This window comes from Kogia breviceps, chromosome 19, assembly GCF_026419965.1.
Source record: "Kogia breviceps isolate mKogBre1 chromosome 19, mKogBre1 haplotype 1, whole genome shotgun sequence".
NCBI classification, from domain to species: Eukaryota; Metazoa; Chordata; class Mammalia; order Artiodactyla; family Physeteridae; genus Kogia; species Kogia breviceps.
Window position 1 is genome coordinate 50,791,902 of NC_081328.1, and position 19,958 is coordinate 50,811,859.

The following is a 19,958-nucleotide window of genomic DNA, read 5'->3' on the forward strand; positions in this document are numbered from 1 at the left end:
CCCTGGAGCACCGTGGGTTGGGATCTACGCTAGGCCTAACTTTCCACCCTGCTCTCTGCAGCCCACACAACGTAGCTTCTATCTATGTATCTATCTCAGGGTGTCCTGACCTCCATGGAACCAAGGGAAGGGACAGCACATGCCTCTATACATACCATACATGAGATCGTGGCACACTGACGGAGCCCAGGCCATACCCTGGGGCTAGGGGCTGCATCAGGGAAGTTGCTGGTACCCTAGGCCCTCATATGGTACAGGACAACAGTAAGGGGATTTCTTATTTTTTACATCTTGATGCCATGTTAAGTACCACAAGTGGTGCAAAGCCCAGAACGGCCAAGTCACCACGCCCAGTGCATGCTCTATCAGGGGGGCTCGGGGAAACAAAACCGTGAGCCAAGGGCTGCTCGGTGAGTGTGGGCTCAGACAAGGAAAGTTGCCAAATTAGGGTGTGGGGCTCCTTTAGGTACTGCCCGCGGGGGAGCCCATGGCTACAAATCCCTCTCCTAGGACGGTGTCAGGATGGATTCTGCCAGCATCGGCCCGGACCCTCTTTTCCTTTCTCCTTGCTTTCCAAAGAGGATATGTTAAGCCACCCCCAAGCCTCGAAGGGTTGCAGCTCGGGCACCACCCCCAGGGCCCACCTCCGGGTGGAACTGCTGCTCCGTGCGGGTGTGGCAGCACTGGCAGGAGTCTCCGCTCTCACACTTGCCAGGGTCACCCCATTCGTCCCCGTGTTTTACGTTCGGACACGGAGATGACCTGGTTAAATAAGAGGGCGCGATCAGATGGACGCAGAGAGGATCTGGGGGATGCCAATGAGATCGCTGCGGTTCAGGGCCCCTCTCTGGTCTCCCGGCTTTGCAAAGCCAGGCTCAGAAGTAGGAAACATCAGCTGCAGAGTGAGGGCCTTACTGGAGCCAGAAGCCAGGCTTTGCTTCTCTGGCCCAACCTGGCTGCATCACCAAGGACACTGTTTTGCTCGCTTCAGCCAAGTCCTCCCCCCGAGCACTGTGCAGCCCAAGGAGAGCCAGGCTACAACCACACCACAGCTGGGCCCTGGCAGACGCCCCTCAGGATCCAAACTAGAGGGGCTTCTAACCCAAGATCCTCATTCCATGCCAAAGGAGGATCCAGGAAGGCCCCCTATCGTTCAGCTACCCTGACCATTCTCTCCCCTCGTACCTGGGTCCTGTGATTCTGTGATGCCCAGGGCTGGCCTCCCTGAGAGCACAGTGCAAGCAGCCCCTGCCGTGATCCCTTCCCTGCCACCCTCCCTCCCACGGCTGGCCTGCTTGGGCCAAAGGACCTGTATTTGTGTTTCCGGGGACTCCGCCGCCGGTCCTTGCTGTTGTGGTAGTAGGGACAGGCATAACCCTGGCGGCACAGCCGTGGGGGCTTCTTGCACGGCTCCGTCTTATAGTTCCCCAGCACATAAGCGGTCTCTGCACAGGGGGCCAGAGGCAGGGGTCAGGTGGGTGAGGCAGGGGCGGGGCGCGGGGAGGGAAAGGAGAAGCCACTAGGAAGGAGTCTAGGAGCCGAGGCTTTTGTGAGAGGTATGAGCAGGGCCACCTCCTCATGGGCCAATGCCAAGACTGAGACCCAGGAGAGAGGTAAGGAGGATGCCGTCGTCCCTCACTGGAGATACTCACGGCTCACAGAGTTCAAAGGGCGTCCGCAGGAGGGTTGAGAACACACGTGTGTGGACTCATATATGTGTACGACTGTGTATGTGTGAAAGCCTCCTGATGGAATTTAGGAAGCGCCTGGGGTGACGGGAGCAGGGCAAGGTGTGTCTGGGGAGACTGCCCCGGAAGTGCCCCCGGATGCCAGGGCTGCAGTCGGTGGTGCGTGAGGTGGGGTGAGGGGGCAGGTGCCTCCCAGCGGAGGTGGTGGCTGGGCTGGAGGAGGCAGTGGGTGGTGGTGGGCCATGCCCTCAGAGCAGCCATGGGGAGGAGAGGGGGGAGGACAGAGAGCTGGTGGGAGGGGGCATGGCCATTCGTGTGGCCACCTTCACCTTGCCACCGAGGCTCCTCGCTGAGGATTTTTTCTATCATGGCGTGGCTTGCGGCCCCAGCCGACTGGCCCTCTATGCTGCCCTCTACTGTGGTCTGGCCGTTCTGCAAGGCCTCCATTGCCTGGAGCTCCCTGGGAAGAGAGGAGAGGACAGAGAGAGCGGGGAGGGGCGTGAGGAGGAAGGAACCGGAGTGCCAGCCCTGCACTCCGTCGGTGGTACTCACCGTGTCTGCAGCCAGGCCCCCACCCCGGCCCTCAGCCATCAGCCCACCTGATGTCGTAGACAGGGGAGCGGAGGTCATGCGGCCCATGAGCAAAAGCGCAGTGCAGGCCGTTTTTGGTGCAGTTGCCTTTTGAGTCTGTCTCGTGGATGCAGATTCCAGTCTTATAGTAGCGCAGGTGGTACCTGCGCTCAGTGTCCCCTGTGGTCCTGTGCAGGAATGGGCACCTGAAACACAGCAGCGGGGGTGGGGGTCACTCACCTTTGCCCCCTGCAGCCTGGGCTACCAGCCGTGCCCTTCCCTGCCCGTTGAAGGCTTTCTCATGACCCAGCGGGTGTAATGATGGTGGGCCAAGGAGGCAAGCGAACAGAGCCACCCTCCCACTGCCGGGGCTGCTGTAGCCCAGAGTGGGGCCTGAAAGGCCTGGCATTCCCACTTCAGCTTCTCAAAGATTATCAGCCAGGGCCCTGGGCTGTCCTGAAGAGAAGATCCGGAGGGGGGCACTCTTGGGAGAACACACACTGCCTAGGTCAGGGGTCTTCAGAGAAGCCAAAGCCCACGCCCTCGGGCCCTGGGTGCTTCATGAAGCTGGGGGAGGGGTGAGCAAGCCTTTCACCCCTGGGAGAAACGGAAGAGCTGGTGTGGGATGGTTCAATGAGGTGCACCCACAGAGCCCCCTGCAGTGCCTCCATCACCACCGCCGCGCGGCTGAAAGCACATTAGGCGGGATCAGTAAGCACTCCCTCCCAGTGACCCTCCCAGGTTTGCCACCCCGCATTTGTCGTTTGTTACCCCCTGTCTCTTCACAGAGCTTTGTGGCAAAATATTTAAGGTCAGCAAAAAGGGAACTAGAGAGGCTCTATGTCTCTAACAGCCAGCCTTGGTGGGAACTGCATGGGATGGAGTGGGTAGTATGGGCTGGGGAGAGGGTCCTTGTGACCTGCACGGGACCAGGAAAGAAGGCCCAGGAAGCCACTTTGGTTCAGATGTGGCCCTTAGGCTTAGCAGAAGCAAGGCCTGTGTAGGGCTTCCCAAAAGAGGGGAAAGGAGAAGGGGTCGGTCTCCCCCAGATGACAGCAGGGTCTGAACCCAGGTCCCAACCATAGGAAGGTGGGCCAGGCCGCAGCAGGTCCCCAAAGGCAGGCTTTGGCTGGCTTCTTGGACTCTGCCTGGACTATTCTGAGGGCATCTGATCCAGGAGACAGGGGGCTCCTCTGAGGGCGGGCTGGGCAGCACTCACTCGTCGCCCTCCGGGCAGAGGCCTGTGGCCTCGTCGTACTTGGTGCAGTAGACGTCGGGGCTGTAGTTGAAGGTGCCGTCCCGACGGCGGATGGACCGGCGGCGTCGCTGGTTCACGAAATGCCAGTGGAAGCAGGTGTAGGGCCGATGCTGAGTACATTTGTGTTGCACAAAGAGCGGGCACTGCTCAGTGCGGAATTCCTTCAGGTACCTGCAGGGAGAGCCCCCGAGTAGGGTAGGCCAGGAGCGGAGAGTTAAGTCCCTTGTTTCCCAGCAAGAAGTTGGCCACCAAGTCCCCCAAGGGCCCTACTCTGGGGGGGCTAGTTCAACTGAGTCACCAGAAAAGACCCAGAGCTAAGGCAGGCCCTCAGCATCAGGATCCTTCCTAATACGCAGGTCCCCGGCCAGCCTGAAGGGCAGGAACCATAGACCACAAGGGCCCTCAGTGGTCAGCTGCCTGCCATGGCGACCAGAGGAGGGCTTAATCAGTGGCTTGTTCTCTGAGCGCTCCCCGAGGCTTCCCAGGCCAAACCACTGAACACAGGGAAAAGGATGCAAACCAGAGCTCGAGGAGCCTCTCCAAAACTTCCTGCAAGGGTCTCTGCTGCCCAATCTGCCTGCCAATTCCTGGAGGCCTCACTTGTCTCAGGAGCAGGGCTGGGACACCGGGCCGAGGGCCAGGATGGCTGCTGCTTTAGAGCTGAGAGCCCAGGTCACAAGGTGTCCTTCTGGAACACTGACACGGGTCATCACTGTCCTGTCCACTGACCTCCTTCCAGAGACATTTCCTAGCACCACCCAAGTATGTTTGTGAAGCTCATGTTGGAAGCATCTGAAGAGACTCTCTCAGCCTTGTCTCCCACAAGAGTCTTGCAAATGAGTACCTGCAGCAGCTGAGGTATTCTATTTCTGCCCTGACTAACCTGGGGTTGGGGGGCTCTGTCTGTCCTCCCAGCCTGCACCTCTCTCCTTTACTCTGCATCTAAAACCCAAGACAACCCGAAGCTCCTCCCCCCACACCACCCAGTGGAAGGCCTGACCCACTTACCCCCTTACAGAACCATACCATCCATCCGTGTTTTCATTCACTTTGTGTCCAGGTGGAGGGTTTCTTAGACTTACCACCACTGCCCCCCACGACACATACGCACACAGACACACAGTGGGCACAAGCAGGCAGCCCAGTTCTCTTTATTCATTCCTTCAAGCCCTAGCAATGAAGACAACAAATGGCTTGATAGAAGGCATTTGATGCCAGTGAGGAGGATGGTTCTAGAAGGCACAGAAGGTTGTGTGCAGAAGGGAGTGTGGAGAGAGCAGCCACCTGGAGCTGGAATGCCTGGGAAACAGGCGAGAAGGTCCAGCCCACGTCTTTGGCTCATGCCGGGATACGCAGGGCCTCATCAGTCCGGGCATATGGAAGGTGTGGGGACAGGCAGGTCCAGGGCTGAGACTTCCCAGACAGGTTTTCTTTAACACTAACGAGAGTGCTGTAATAGCCTCCCAGCCAAGGGGAATTGCCTGGCAGGCCAGTGGTTAGGACTCCGTGCTTTCATTGCCAAGGGCCCGGGTTCAATCCCTGGTCGGGGAAACTAAGATCCCGCAAGCCATGTGGCGTGGCAAAAAACCCCCAATCCTCCCCGCCCTGAAGTGTGGAGAAGTGTCCAGGCGCACGTGCTGCGCAGGGGAAGCTGGAGCTGGATGCTCCCTAAAGAACACAGATGGGGGTTTAAGGGGCAATGAAGCTTCCAAATCGCATCCTATTCATTCAGCACCTATTTACTGAGCACCTACTAGGTGCAGGCATGGTGGTGAGCACTGAGGACACTGAGGTAGCAGGTCCTTATCCTTAGGAAGCCCATATTTTCATGGGAGACACACCAGTAACAGGTGGAATCAATAAACTGTGGAAAAGGTTATGAGGAAGGTTTGCAGAGGGCTCTTTGGGAAGCCAGAGGAAGGATCCTTGACCCAGGCTAGCACAGAGGAAGGGGGAAGGGAAGGAGAGGTACTTGTGGGTGAAAAATGTGCGAAGGGTGCTTTAGGCAAAGGGAACAGTCTGAGCTTAGAAACAGTAGGCCTAAGTCAAAGAGCTCCAAGCGCCTTTATGGAATGTGAGTGGGGTAGGAGAAGAACTAGAAAAGGGAAATGAGGATGAGGTGAGGTGTGGGAGGAGCCACATTTCAGGGATATCATCTCCAGGCTGCAGATATATTCTGAGACACTGGGTTGAAACCTGGAAGGCTCCGTAGAGCCTCTCACAGCCCCTCTGACATTGGAGCGTAAGGTCTTTCTTCCTGTCTCCCTCTCTGTCTGGTTATGGACAGAAATCTGCCCTGCATACTGCACACAGGTACAGTACGGGGCAGTATCAAACCCTGGCACTGAGTTGGGACACCAACCCCCCAAACTGCTAGACTGATCTCTCCTGCACGGCACGCACTCTACCTGACTCCTGACCCACAGGAGACTAATTCAGGAGGTAACAGGTGGGACATGGGAGTGGAGGAAGCTGATCCCAGGGCCAGGGAAGAATGAGAAGTATTGATAGTTAGTACTAACAGATTGAATACAGGACACCCAGTTAAACTGGAATTTCAGATAAATCAAATATTTTGTGGGACATGCTTATACTAAAAAATAATCCATTATCTGAAATTTCAATCTAACTGGCATCCTGTTTTCTTTTTTTTTTTTTTAAGCATAGCTTGGGTTTCTATTCTTTTATTTATTTGGCTGCGCTGGGTCTTAGTTGCGGCACACGGGATCTTCATTGCCATGTGCAGGATCTTTAGTTGAGGCATACATGTGGGATCTAGTTCCCTGACCAGGAATTGAACCCAGGCCCCCTGCATTGGGAACACGGAGTCTTAGCCACTGGACCACCAGGGAAGTCCCTGGCATCCTGTATTTTTGTTTGCTAAATCTAGCAACCCTAAAGAAGAGTGGCATCTGCCTGCTTAGTATCACCGCCTCAGTAAACACCCAGGGAGGCAGTCCAGAGAAGTGACTGGGCACAGTCTGTCCTCTCGGAGAAAGAGAGCTCCTGGCGAGCCTGCTTCCCTGGGGCAGCCATGTCCACAGTGCTACCTACAGATGCTACGGCTCCAAAGGGCTCCAGCTGGCAGAGATGTCACAGAGGCAAGACATGGAGGCAACAAATTACCTCATTCTAAGCCTCTTCATCTCCGCTCCCAACGCCATGGGTCAGGCACTTGGTGCCTTTTAATAAACCGGTCTCCTTGTGTCTGGCCTCTCCCCTGTCTAGTTTATGTTGCACAGCACTCATCACTTTCCCCAGAACCCAAATTTAATTTTCACTTTCTTAAAAGACTCTAGCTTCCACCAGTAGCCACTGATAAAGGCCAACTATTCGGCCTGGCATTTCAAGCCCTACACGTCCGGTCCAATGTACTCTTCCAGCCTCATTTCTCTTGAATCCAGTAACACTGGAGTCCTTGGTGTCTTGCAAAGAGATCTTTAACTTCCCTGCCTTTGTTCATGTCCCCTTCCTCACCTGTAGAAATCTTTCAAGGATGAATTCAATGGTAATTAATCTTCTGATGCCATCACTTCCATGAAGTTTTCCTTGACCTCCACCTATCCTCCCCCTGCTGCCCTTGCCCCCAGATAAGTTATCAACTCTAAGCTTTTACAGCACTTTCTCTAGACATTTCTTATAGTCCTTATCCTGCACTGCATATTAATGTATACATTTTCCTCTACTACTAGATTATAAAGTCCTTGACAGCAAGCATGTAATAAACCAGTACAGTGACAAAGTTTGCTGAATGAATGTAACAAGAAGTCGCACAAGAGGCAAAGCCTACAAAGCAATATCAACAATTTTATGATGCCGCCCACAGGCAGACATTGAGAGCTGGAAGCTTAATCCTATTCCCTTGTGAAAAGCACTACAGTGCAGGAATTTGTAACTCTGCAGATAGGGCAGACTGTCCTGCAGAAAAGCTTCTCATGAGAGAAGGGGCCAAATGACTGAATCTAGGCAGGCAGAACACCCACTTTCAACCAACAATAATCAATGAGAGAAATGTCTAACCTTCTGCTTAAGCCATTAACAGAACTGTGCCATCCTCCACCTGGGAACCAAAATGTTTAGTCAGAACTTCCCACTCTCCCTGTTCCTGTCCCTCTCCAACCTTGTGCTAACCAGCAATGCAGTGCCCAGACAGCAAGGAGAAAGGCACTTAGAAATCACTCTATTCTACTTTCATGGATTGAAATGAAACAAATTTTCAGTGGAAATGAACAACTGTCTCCATTAAGCTCCAACCGATCTTTCCATTTTAAAGGTTTGAAAGCATAAGATCTAAGAAAATAGGCTGAGACTTACTCGTTCCAATTCAACCAGTTCTCAGGAAAACCAAGAAGTCCTGGAATCCCTGGTTAGGAGAGAAGACTCGCCAACCACCCTTGCCCCACTCCAACACCTGGAGGGCGCACAGGGCCACAGAGCTCAATTCTTCACCCTTCCATCTCCCAGGAATACCCGCACTCAAGGATAGAAGACAATAAACGTGGACTAGCTTCAAACTGCAAGGCCTCAGTGACCTACTGTGGCCAGGATGAGTCAAGAAACCACTCAGGCCCTGAATCCGTCAGAGTTGATGGAAAAGGCCACACCTTTGCCCTTCCCAGCAGAAGGATCAGCGAAGGCTGGAGGAACACTGAGGCTGCTCAGAGCCTCGCCTTGACGAAGGAGCAATGCCCGCATGTTTGTCCCAACAGGGGCTGACTTTCAATCAAAGCTATCTTTCACTCCTTTTTAGGACATCATATTAATTACCCTATTAATGGTTTATTTGTAAATGTAAAGGATCATTGTGCAAGTAACATGCCCACTTACAAAACATTTTTAAATGTAGAAAAGGGGGGACTTTCCTGGTGGCGCAGTGGTTAAGAATCCGCCTGCCGATGAAGGGGACAGGAGTTCGAGCCCTGGTCTGGGAAGATCCCACATGCCGCGGAGCAACTAAGCCCGTGAGCCACAACTACTGAGCCTGTGCTCTAGAGCCCACGAGCCACAACTACTGAAGCCTACGCACCTAGAGCCTAGAGCCGGTGCTCCGAAACAAGATAAGCCACCGCAATGACCCGGACGAAGAGTAGACCCCCCATCGGGACGAAGAGTAGCCCCCGCTCACTGCAACTAGAAAAAGCCCGTGCGCAGCAATAAAGACCCAATGCAGCCAAATAAAAATAAATTTTAAAAATATTTTTTTTAAAAAAAGGGCAAAATCACCCTTAATCCCACCACAAATAATGCTAGACTTTTGGTAAATTTTCTCCCAGTATTTTTACACAAATATAATCATAAGGTATCATATTACTAAACTGCTTTATAAAACTAATACCTTTCCCTAAAAACTTTTAAAATCAAATACATGCAAACATTTTTTTAAAAAATCAAATGATACTTTCAATATTTCCTGGATTATCTTTACTTTCCAAAATTCTAAAACAGCAAAAATCAGGCTACTTGAAATCAAAATTCAATCACTTGCCCCATTAAACCAACAGTGATAACATTAAGGAATTAATAAAATATTCAGTAAATTACATCACTTTTTCTAAGATTTTTTTTTTTATGTGGACCATAGTTAAACTCTTTATTGAATTTGTTACAATGTTGCTTCTGTTCTGTATTTGTTTTTTTGGCTGCAAGAGGCAGGTGGGATCTTAGCTCCCTGACCAGGGATTGACCAGGGATTGACCAGGGATGGAACCCGCACCCCCTGCATTGGAAGGTGAAGTTTTAACCACTGGACTGCCAGAGAAGTCCCTACATCACTCTGAAGGTGTTAAATCAAGTGCTAACTGCTACCAGCTCAATTTCCGGCTAATCTTTATTTTTGGGGGCTGTACCGCTCAGCTTGCGGGATCTTAGTCCTCTGAGGACCAGGGATGGAACCCATCCCCTTGGCAGTGAAAGTACAGAGTCCTAACCACAGGGGATTCCCTCCAGCTAAACTTTAAATCCTATTCTAAATTGTCTCACTTAATAGCTTTATCTGTTTGGGTGTTTCACTCTCCTCTGGGTAGGAAGGTGAGCAGAATTTGAATAAACAGAAAAGTATTAGAGATGACTGTTAGAAAAACTACATAAATTTATTTTTTTAATTAATTATTTTTATTTACTTTTGGCTGTACTGGGTCTTTGTTGCTGCGCGTGGGCTTTCTCTAGTTGCGGGGAGCCGGGGCTAACTCTTCATCGTGGAGCACGGGCTCTAGGTGCACGGGCTTCAGTAGTTGCGGCTCGCGGGCTCTAGAGCACAAGGCTCAGTAGTCGTGGTGCACAGGCTTAGTTGCTCCTCGGCACGTGGGATCTTCCCAGACCAGGGATTGAACCTGTGTCCTCCACACTGGCAGGTGAATTCTTAACCACTGCGCCACCAGGAAGTCCTATTTTTTCTTTTCATTTTTTTCCAAGATTTTGGTTTTTTGACATGGACCAATTTAAAAGTCTTTATTGAATCTGTTACAGTATTGCTTCTGTTTTGTTTCGTTTTTTTGGCCGCAAGGCATGTGGGATCTTAGCTCCCTGGCCAGGGATTGAACCCGCACCCCGTGTTGGAAGGCAAAGTCTTAACCACTGGACTGCCAGAGAAGTCCCAAAACCACGTAAATTTAGAGGCAATGGGGAGGACGTAGCTGATGATTTAATCTGTATCTATCTAGTTACCCCCCGCTTCTAGAATTGTGCTTAGCATGGCCTCACTCTGACTCTACCTCCCCTGCTGCCACTGACTGGCTCCTCTCGCCAACAGCAAGCTACACTCTATAGCAGGGTCAGCAAACCTTTTTCTGTAAAGGATCATATAGTAAGTATTTCAGACTCTGAGGGCTAAAAGGCCAAACTGAGGATATTACATACGTACTTACATAACAAGAGAAAAAACAAATTTCCACACATTTTTTATTGGTGAAAACATAATAATAATTGGCTACAATTTTTGGTAACACAGGTCTACTAATAAGAATGGACTTAGGGGGCTTCCCTGGTGGCGCAGTGGTTGAGAATCCGCCTGCCAGTTCAGGGAACACGGGTTCGATCCCTGGTCCGGGAAGATCCCACATGCCGTGGAACAGCTAAGCCCGTGCGCCACAACTACTGAGCCCACATGCTGCAACTACTGAAGCCCATGCGCCTAGAGCCCGTGCTCTGCAGCTAAGAGAAGCCACCTCAATGAGAAGCCTGAGCACTGCAATGAAGAGTAGCCCCCGCTTGCCGCAATTAGAGAAAGCCCGTGCGCAGCAACGAAGACCCAACACAACCTAAATAAATAAATTTAAAAAAAAAGAATGGACTTAGGGTGGCAGGAATAACATTTGCAAAGTTGGGGGTCCCTTTCACCAAAATTGGTTACGAATGTTCATCTGTTAATGCTGATTCTGTAATAAGGTTTTACTTATTTCACCTTTGAAAATGTCTTTTCACACAGATAGGTGCTGACAAATGCTGTTATCATTCTACAAGCATGACTTTAATTGAGCATATTGGTCTTAGAAGACATTTATAGAATTCTATTAGTGTCTTGATACTTTTTAACATCTTTATTGGAGTATAATTGCTCCAATAAATGCTGTGTTAGTTTCTGTTGTATAACAAAGTGAATCAGCTGTAAGTATACATATATCCCCCCCATGTGATGCTTTTCTTTTAACTACTTCCAATTGAAGGTTTGGCATAAACTCATTTGCAAAGGTACATGGATTTTGAAATATGGAAATTTCCTCTGTATTCCTATCAAGATGCAAAATCACTGCTCAAACTATAATTTGTGTTCAGAAATCATATCCATGATAGGGACTTCCCTGGTGGTCCAGTGGTTAAGAATCTGCCTTCCAATGCAGGTACACAGGTTCGATCCCTAGTCGGGGAACTAAGATCCCACATGCTGTGTGGCACTGAGCCTGCGTGCCACAACTAACACCCAATGCATCAATCAATCAATCAATGAAATCATATCCATGGTAAATTTGTGTAGGGATAGAGATCTCACCTTTGTTTTAACTTCTGGCAGCAGAGGAAGTGTGTAAGGCAGTTTGACATGACTTACGTTTCAAACGTTAGTTGTCAAAATGACTTTACTGCAACATAAGGTTTGCATATAAGTGATGTTTTGCCTTGTAATTTTAGGGTGAATTCATTAAGAAACATTATCAAGCCTGCAGCAAAAGCTAATTTCCAAAGACATTCAGCATTTGGTAATAGAGGTTGAGAATGATTCTTCTTTCCGAAAAATTTCAATCTCAGCCCTGAACTCAAAAAATTACAAGAAAACTTCACCACTGCAAAGCTATCTCGTGTAGTAGGGCATGCCAGAATATTCGGCTTTTATTTTTGATAAAAATTCATGGAATTGAGGGTTGTTAAGTCCACAAGAAGGAGTGAAGCTCATCACTGATCCTAGCAGTTCAAGAACTCATGACAGATTCGAATATTTTCCACAGAGTCCCTGCTGATGAATAATACAATGAATAACCACAGGCTTTAAACATCTTATGTTTTCATAAGCTTTGTAAATTTGGTCCAATTAAATCTTTTTCTGCTCCACACATATTCCTACCGTCATCCGTTGTAACAGATATCAGCAGATTATACTTCAGGCCTTCGTGAATTAGTGTTTTCTTAATGTTTTTGAAAAGAAAATATCCTCAGCTGTAGTTGTTTTAAGTAGACTATTCATAGAAGCTACTTCTTCAGTCACTTCAAACGCGGCATTGACTTCATGAATAAAACTAGACAGTAGCTTCTGTTGACATATCAAGAGCCAAGAAAAACCACACAAAATCATTTGCCTTGTTTTCTAATTGACTACTGATGTTTTTCCCATTGACCTCAACACTTTGAGAAATTGTTCTTGCTGAAAGGCTAATGCTCTTAAACAAGTTTGTTTTCTCTGGACATGTTTCTTCAGCTTCTTCCCTCAAACATAATTTAATTAATTCTCTATCCATAAATGGCTTTCCTTGCCTGGCTAACACGAGCCACTCAGAAACTTACTTCAGTTGTAGCCTCGTTTTCGTTTTTGTGAAGAAATTCTGCTGTAATAGAACGGTCTCTTTAGGATTTTCTAATTTTTCTGACCGTTGCCTTTCTATGAGTTGGGAATATTGTGACAACTATGTAGTCTGGTAATGTTAATGGTTTCTTTCAGCACAGCTTTTTAATTACAGATAGCTTTGTCAACTAATTCAGTGACAAGAAAATCCACACTCCCCTGGTGCCCTAAAACCACGACATTCCAAGTCCATTCTTGTCTTCTCATTTTGACGTGATACTTAGGCACTGGTAGTAAAGAATAAATAAAACACTGTGGCATGCTGACACACATGGCGCTGGAAACGCTGTCAAGTTGTAACTGTGTCACCATGATTTGTAGTGCACTGAAGAGCAATGCAGAGCAACAGTCTGTCTCCATCGGAACTACTGAACTCTGTGGTTAAACTGCAAAAGCAGCCATAGACAATATCTAAACCAATGAGTGTGGCTTCCAATAAAGCTCTATTTATGGAGGCTGAAAATTAAATTTCTTTTTTTTTTGGGGGGGGGGGCCCACACAGCATGTGGGATCTTAATTCCCCGACCAGGGATCGGAACCCACACTTCCTGCCTTTGAAGCACAGAGCCTTAACCACCAGACTGCCAGGGAAGTCCTGAAAATTAAATTTCATATAATTTTCATGTGCCATGAAGTATTCTTTTTCAACCATTAAAAATGCAGAAACTATTCTTAGTACACGGGCCATACAAAAGCAGGTAGCAGGCTAGATTTGTCGTACGAGCCATAGTTTATTGACCTCTGTTCAACACACCATAGACTCCCCTCTTTTTTTTTTTTTGCAGTACACGGGCCTCTCACTGCTGTGGCCTCCCCTGTTGCGGAGCACAGGCTCCGGATGCGCGGGCTCAGTGGCCACGGCTCACGGGCCCAGCCGCTCCGCGGCATGTGGGATCTTCCCCGACCAGGGCACGAACCCGTGTCCCCTGCATCGGCAGGCGGACTCTCAACCACTGCGCCACCAGGGAAGCCCCACCTCCCCTCATTTTTGACCTCCATACTTTCAATCATGTTGCTCCTGTGTCTGGATCGCCCTTCTGGCTTCTCTCTGCATAAGAGTTTCCTGCCCTGCCCAGTGGTATTAATTGCCCTCTCTTCCATGTTTCCACCACACTGTGTGAATACAGCAGGTATGGCCCCACCACAGTTGATTTCAACTGCTTTGTATACAGCCAGTTCTATTCATCTTTGTACCCCTGCACAAAGCCAGCTTGTAGCAGGTGTTCAGGACATGTTTGTCCAAGAAAAAGCAAAAGTGTCCAAGCAACCCAAGTGGTACGAGGCTGGTCCGCAGCAGCTATGCACTAACACAGCAAAACACAGACAAGCAACTTAGAGGCTTCTCCTGGCAATTAAGATAGAAGTAACTTCTCTAGCTACTTTGCCCACAGAGTCTGCACCGCCTTGTTCCTCACGCTCAACACTAATTTAAGATCCTCAGCTCCACGTGCAGAGACTGGAAAAGCAACCGGTGGGACGGCTCACTCTGTAAGTGCTGCTGAGATAGACAGAGACGCATTAAATTCCTCCTTCTGTTTCCTCAGACAACTAAAAGGTATTATGATGACTATTTGGCAAAAGCTGGGTACAAACTAGAGATACATTAAGTGAAAAAAAAAAAAAAAAATATATATATATATATATATAAAACTGGACAATTAGGTAAACTATATGCAGAAAGAAAAACTAGAAAGAAAACTACATACAGTATTATTGATTTTAGTGGTTATTGTGGCTTTTCCAAAATTAAATGAAAGATGCATGATGCTAATAAGTCAGAAGAGTTCAAGTTACAAGTGAACTGTGGTAAATCCTTTTGTAAAACAAATGACTATTAGAATGTCATCCTGCTTATGATCTGTAAAGTCTGATTGGATACATATGGATACATATGTAAAATGGTCAGATTTGGATAAAAAGGCACAAGGCAAGACAATGATGGCCTCTGGAGAAGCAACAGGAGGAGATGGTGTGTGCTCGGGACTTGATCCCAATGTGCACAGTGAACAGCCAACAGCAATCTGTGAGCCCAACAAAAAGGGGGCGACAGGCAGAGCTGACCGGAGAAACCCACGCCTGACACCTCGCCGACGGAAGGTCATGGCTCTGCTCCTGGGGAGCCGGCTGCCCTCCTGGCTAGTCAGTGGCCACTGCTCATGGGACTCACACAGCGGTAGCAGAGATCTGGCACCCTGACAGATGTACCCATATCCCTAATAAGCCACCGCTGTTCATCTCTATTACAGCTAGTCTTATTAAATCCGAATTTCATCTATTTCAAGCAATAATCAAGCTTTATCATGGAAACACAATCTTAAAATGCAAGAAATGGTCCTGTTCCTAAATATTCCTTATTGAAATCTAGCCACAATGTGATAGGATTCTGCAACTAGCACAGGAAAGAAAAACAAAACAAACAAAATAACCCCCAAACCTCCAGTCACTGTCGAAGACAACGGTGTGGTGTGCAAAGGCTCAAATGGCACATCTATAATCTACTGTTTTCCACGTTTATGTTAACCCTGCCGGCTACTTTATTTTCCCCATACGTAACTCCTAGAAAGAAATTTAGTCACAGCTCACAGTTCACGACTTCCCAAAGACTCTTCATTTGTAACTTTGAGAATAAAATCTTTTTTAACTTCAAGGAGAATATTGTAAGAGCAGATAAGCAGTAGATTAAGAATCCTAAATTACTTATCCGTGTGTGTGTGTGTGTGTGTGTGTGTGTGTGTGTGTGTAAAAATAAATATTTCTTACAATTTGCTGAAAATCTTTCCTCATTTTTGAAGAGCTTTAGGTAAACTATTAGTTCTGGATTCAATGTTTGTAAGGATATACATACACATTGTTTTGACACCAAACATAACCCAGAAACCATACAACTTTATGACAATAACCACACCAGTAGGAGTTACCAAAAAAAAATGGCTTTTTAAAAAAACAACGCCAAATAAAGCTAAAATTGGTTATTGGTAAATATTTGGACAATTATTTGTCCAAATCTTTATTTAAGATAAGATAATGTGCTATCTTCTAAGTGATCCTGGTTTAGAACACTCTCTCTGGCAGAAAAAGCAAGCCCAGATAGCATTATTCAGGCAAACAAAATAAGCATCCAGTGAATTTCTGCACATGTCTAAATCTTTAAGACAGGCTTTAATCCTATAACTGGGTTTTAGCCAAAGACCTTGGGGCCAGTACCAACCTCCTACATACAATGAAACTGTTTTAACACACAGTTACATACACAGGAACCCACAGTACAAGCACCACAGGCACTTAAGCAAGCAAACACTTTAAGGTAGGATGGAGTCACTCACCAGCAAATGATTTCAGCCCATTCTCACTGGGAAAGAGCTGATACCTGTGACATGTCCCGGCCCCAAGAACTAACAAGAACCATGAACGGTGCAACGTTGGTGTTCCTGGTTCCTTCTGTCTATAATTTTCTCCTTGCCCTAAGGATCCTGGAACTGGTAAAATTGAGGAAAGTTCATGTAATCAGTGACTCAACGTCACTGATTTTGGAGAATATGTGAGGAGTACTGAAAACCCTGGTTCATTCCCTAAATTAGATAACACCTTGTTTTGATTCAAAGTTTCCCTGTAAACAGCTGGCCTCAAAAGCTTCCAATTTGACAAACATTTTAGTACAAAGATTTTAACTGATGTGCTATTTTGAACACTTCTGCACAACAGTCTTGATCCCTGAAACAGTAGTTCCGTTGAGAACACAAATTCATTGTCTGAGATATAACCAGGCTGATGGAGGCTATAAGAACTGCGACTGAAGTGAAATTCGAATGGATACGGAAGAGAAGAGAATGCTCAGAAGACAACACGGACCCACAGGCTGTTGAAGGAGGTAGCAATGCAACTGAAAGCAGTAACCTGAGCATTGTTCAGATATTGAGAAGAATAGTACTTACACTGTGCTAAGTGCCAGGCATGGTTTTAAGCACTTTATATACATTAACTCACTTAATCCTCATAACTACCCCTCGGCACAGGTATTATTGCTATCATCAGGAAACTGACACACAAAGAGGGAAGTCACTTGCCCAAGGTCCCACAGCTAGTAAGCGGCAAAGTGAGGCTTCAAACCCAGAGAGTCTGGTCCTAGAGTCACTAGTCTTAAACACCATGTTGTTAACTATGCTTTTCTTAACTGAGCTACAGGAAAAACAAGAGTAGTAACAAATAAGCATAAGTGGCTCTCTAGAAGCTGTTGAAAGTATGTCTGGGAGTTTTTGACAGGCCATAATTACAATACCATAAAATAAGTTACTAAAAACAAAAACAGAAATGTTAACTTCAATGTACTCTATTGGATATTTAATATTCATTTTATGTATTCATTATAAAAGTTCAATAGTAAAATCTATTCTGTTTGGTTTTAAATAAGAAAATATAAGTACTAATTTCTAATTTATGTTGTTTGACTTACACAAATCCTAAACTGGCAGGCTACCAGATGCTTGGCACCTCTTAGCACTAAAAGTGAAATAAAAAGTATATAGTAATGTTCTTACCAAAATTAATAAAAGCTTAGATATAAAAACTACTACTTAGAATTTTAAGTCATAAAACACCATGCCAAATGTTTTTATCAACCTCTTCCTTCCTAAGCATAACTATCTCTCTTCAATGGGGTAGTTTTGTGAATAGGCCAAAACTTCATAGGAAGGTGGGAACATGGGTCTTCCCCTCCTCATTAGAAGTCATTTTGTTAGGACTTATGGTGGCCATATGGTGTTTCAAATACTAATAGGAAACAAATGAGTCAACTTATGAACACAAAAAGCAAACTGTGATGTAAAGAATAAGGAAAGGGAGGAAAATAAGCTCAGATATGACATGACGATACTATCACAGGCCTTAGTATCTTCTTTGTCTCCTAAATAAATTGAGCCACCAACAGGAAAAAGGTCACCTCACAGAGAACGCTATGAGATTTTTAAGTTGCTAGACTCCTTTCCATCTTCTCCTTCTCATCAGCTCTTGATACTGCTGTCAAATTCTACACACTGGCAAAGAAAAAAGGGGTGAAAGTTGAGGGATTTTATAGAGAAAATATTAAAAGTTTGTTGTGATTATTTGAACGAAAATATTATAGCCATTGATATCACTTTAAATGCCTAAAACACATGGCCTATTCTTATAAAAATGCCCATGTGAACATTAGAACAATCATCACAATACCTGCTGAACAGAATCAATTCATTTTAGCAGAACAGCAACCTCTTCTACCTCCCACCCACCCTAGGAAGTAAACACAATTCATTTTATGAAGGTATTGGGAAAAGTGTGCTTATTCTTTACAATGGTTATCAATTCAGAGACAATTTAAAGTACAACTACCAACAACTAGGAGTCTCAAACTTGCTGAGTATTCACTTCTTAAAAGAATCTTCTCAGACTTACAACATGGAGGCATTCGCCTATAATGGATACATGGAGACGAAGCCATTGAGAAGGCTGGGAAAAGGGTGCCAAGAGCTCTTCACAAACTGCAGGCTTTCCTATGCTGAATGATGCTGCCAAGCCCTGACAGGCCATGTGTCTAAGGCCTCTCTAGTAGGAGGGACTCATATACACTGATTATAACAATGCTTTTTTTCAAAAAATATTTAGATGTAACTTATACAGCATAAAAATTCACCACTTTAAAGTGTACATTTCATTAGTTTTTAGGATATTCATCATGTTGTGTAACCATCATCATGGTCTGATTCCAGAACATTTCCATCCCCCCCAAAATAAACCCCATACCTATTTTCATATGCAATGATTTTACCCAAACTTTCTCCGTAGATCTCTCTGTTGCCCATGCAGGTATTTTAAGATGGCTGGCTGGGGTGAATCTATAGAGTATCTATATGGTAAGAAAACAAGAAAACTACATTGTCCAGAAAGATACTGAACGTAAATCCTTGGCATTTTTAGCAATTAGGCTAATGTAATTTTTATATATTGGCTAAGAATGGCAGAGAAACTTACATTCAACATCCATCTTCACATAACACATTAGTGTGCCCCAAAATTCATCCAAGGTGTTAAAAGAAGGGAAGACAATCTACTATGATTAGCCATAACTGTCCATAGTTGTAATTTCAAAATATAGAAGATGCATATGTGGGAAAACCTCCTTTAGTATCAAGCACAGCTGGATCAAAAAAACAAAAAACAAAATGAAAAACTTTATGATTAAGCAAATATTGTCCCCACTTGGGAAAATAATCCCTAGATCAGTTCTCTATTTAAGTAATGTAGCTTTAAATGCAACCTTACTTTCATCAGTCTTCTAACCTAGAGTCTCTCCTAATGAGAAAAATAACCTTTAGGCAAAGGTCTGGTAGGAAAGGCTGCAGATGTGTGGTGCTCAGGCTGTTGCAGGCCTCTCATTACCTAAGTGAGCTCACGGCTTCTAAGACACACAGGAAGGAGACCTCACCTTCAGGCATCAGGGTGTTGAAAGCGGGAGGAAGTAGGTCCACGAGGGTGTCTTGCTTTTGTGCACTTATCTGGGGTGCTATTTGCAGAGAAGGAGCTCCTTTATAGAGTGTGCCCAAGATGGATTTCTCTAAGTTGCTCTCAGAGTTGTCCAGCTGCCCTCACCAATAAGCCACAGTCTTTGTAGGTTGATAGAAACCACCAGTCAAAGCAGATGCATATGGATTGTGGGGAAGCCTTCTTTAGTATCTAACATAGCTGGATTAAAACAAAAAAACTTAACCATTAAGCAAATCTTCACTTTAATCATTAATTTAGATTATAGCAAATATCAACTAGGTGCTAAAATTGAGTCTACCCTTAGCATGGGCACTTAACACTTATTACTGGGGATTTTGTGGACTTGCCTGAAGGCCACAGTGAGCTCTCAATTTTTGCCCTGCAAGAAATTAGTTCTCCTTGATAAACAAGTAAACAAGATCCAGAAATGTTTATTGGTAATTTAACTCATTCTTGCTGAGGCTGCTAAGCAATGCTTCCAATGACTTCCATTGTGCAACAAGTTGTGCTCTAGTAATGTATTTACAAAGTTATTGCAATCTGCAATAATGATTTAAATACTGTTCATTGCCTGGATTTTCCAAAACACAATCAGATGCAATCAAGTGAAGCTCATGACATTTACATAATGTATAAACTAACAAATTTCCCTCAAAGTAGTTTATCTATGGAAGTACTGCTACATTATTCTTCTTTAAAGATGCCCAGGAAACGGTCCCAAATTAAAACGACACCTGGCTAGATGAAGGTATAAAGCACTTATCCTCTGTCTACCTATAAAAAATCAACCAGTGGCCAGAAACCTCCAAGTAACTGTCAATAAACTAGAATTTCATTTTCCTTTAATACAAGAGAATTAAGAGGTCTGGAAATCAACTGC

General features: G+C 46.1%; 1 protein-coding gene across 5 annotated transcripts in view; it reads right to left on the minus strand.

Annotated features, from left to right (window-relative positions):
• The window catches only part of UNK (unk zinc finger), a 35,189-nt gene that overhangs the window by 10,541 nt on the left and 4,690 nt on the right, over positions 1-19,958 (minus strand). For 3 of the 5 annotated variants that reach the window (XM_067020563.1, XM_067020565.1, XM_059048070.2), the window contains exons 2-6: positions 3,478-3,687; positions 2,288-2,464; positions 2,018-2,148; positions 1,310-1,445; positions 645-762 (exon numbers count right to left, since the gene is read on the minus strand). In XM_067020563.1, coding sequence (XP_066876664.1) covers positions 645-762; positions 1,310-1,445; positions 2,018-2,148; positions 2,288-2,464; positions 3,478-3,687 — 772 coding nt within the window. Of the gene's footprint in view, positions 1-644; positions 763-1,309; positions 1,446-2,017; positions 2,149-2,287; positions 2,465-3,477; positions 3,688-18,337; positions 18,441-18,565; positions 18,732-19,019; positions 19,277-19,958 lie in introns of all 5 variants that reach the window. The other 2 variants (XM_059048067.2, XM_067020564.1) reach the window with 1 other exon arrangement.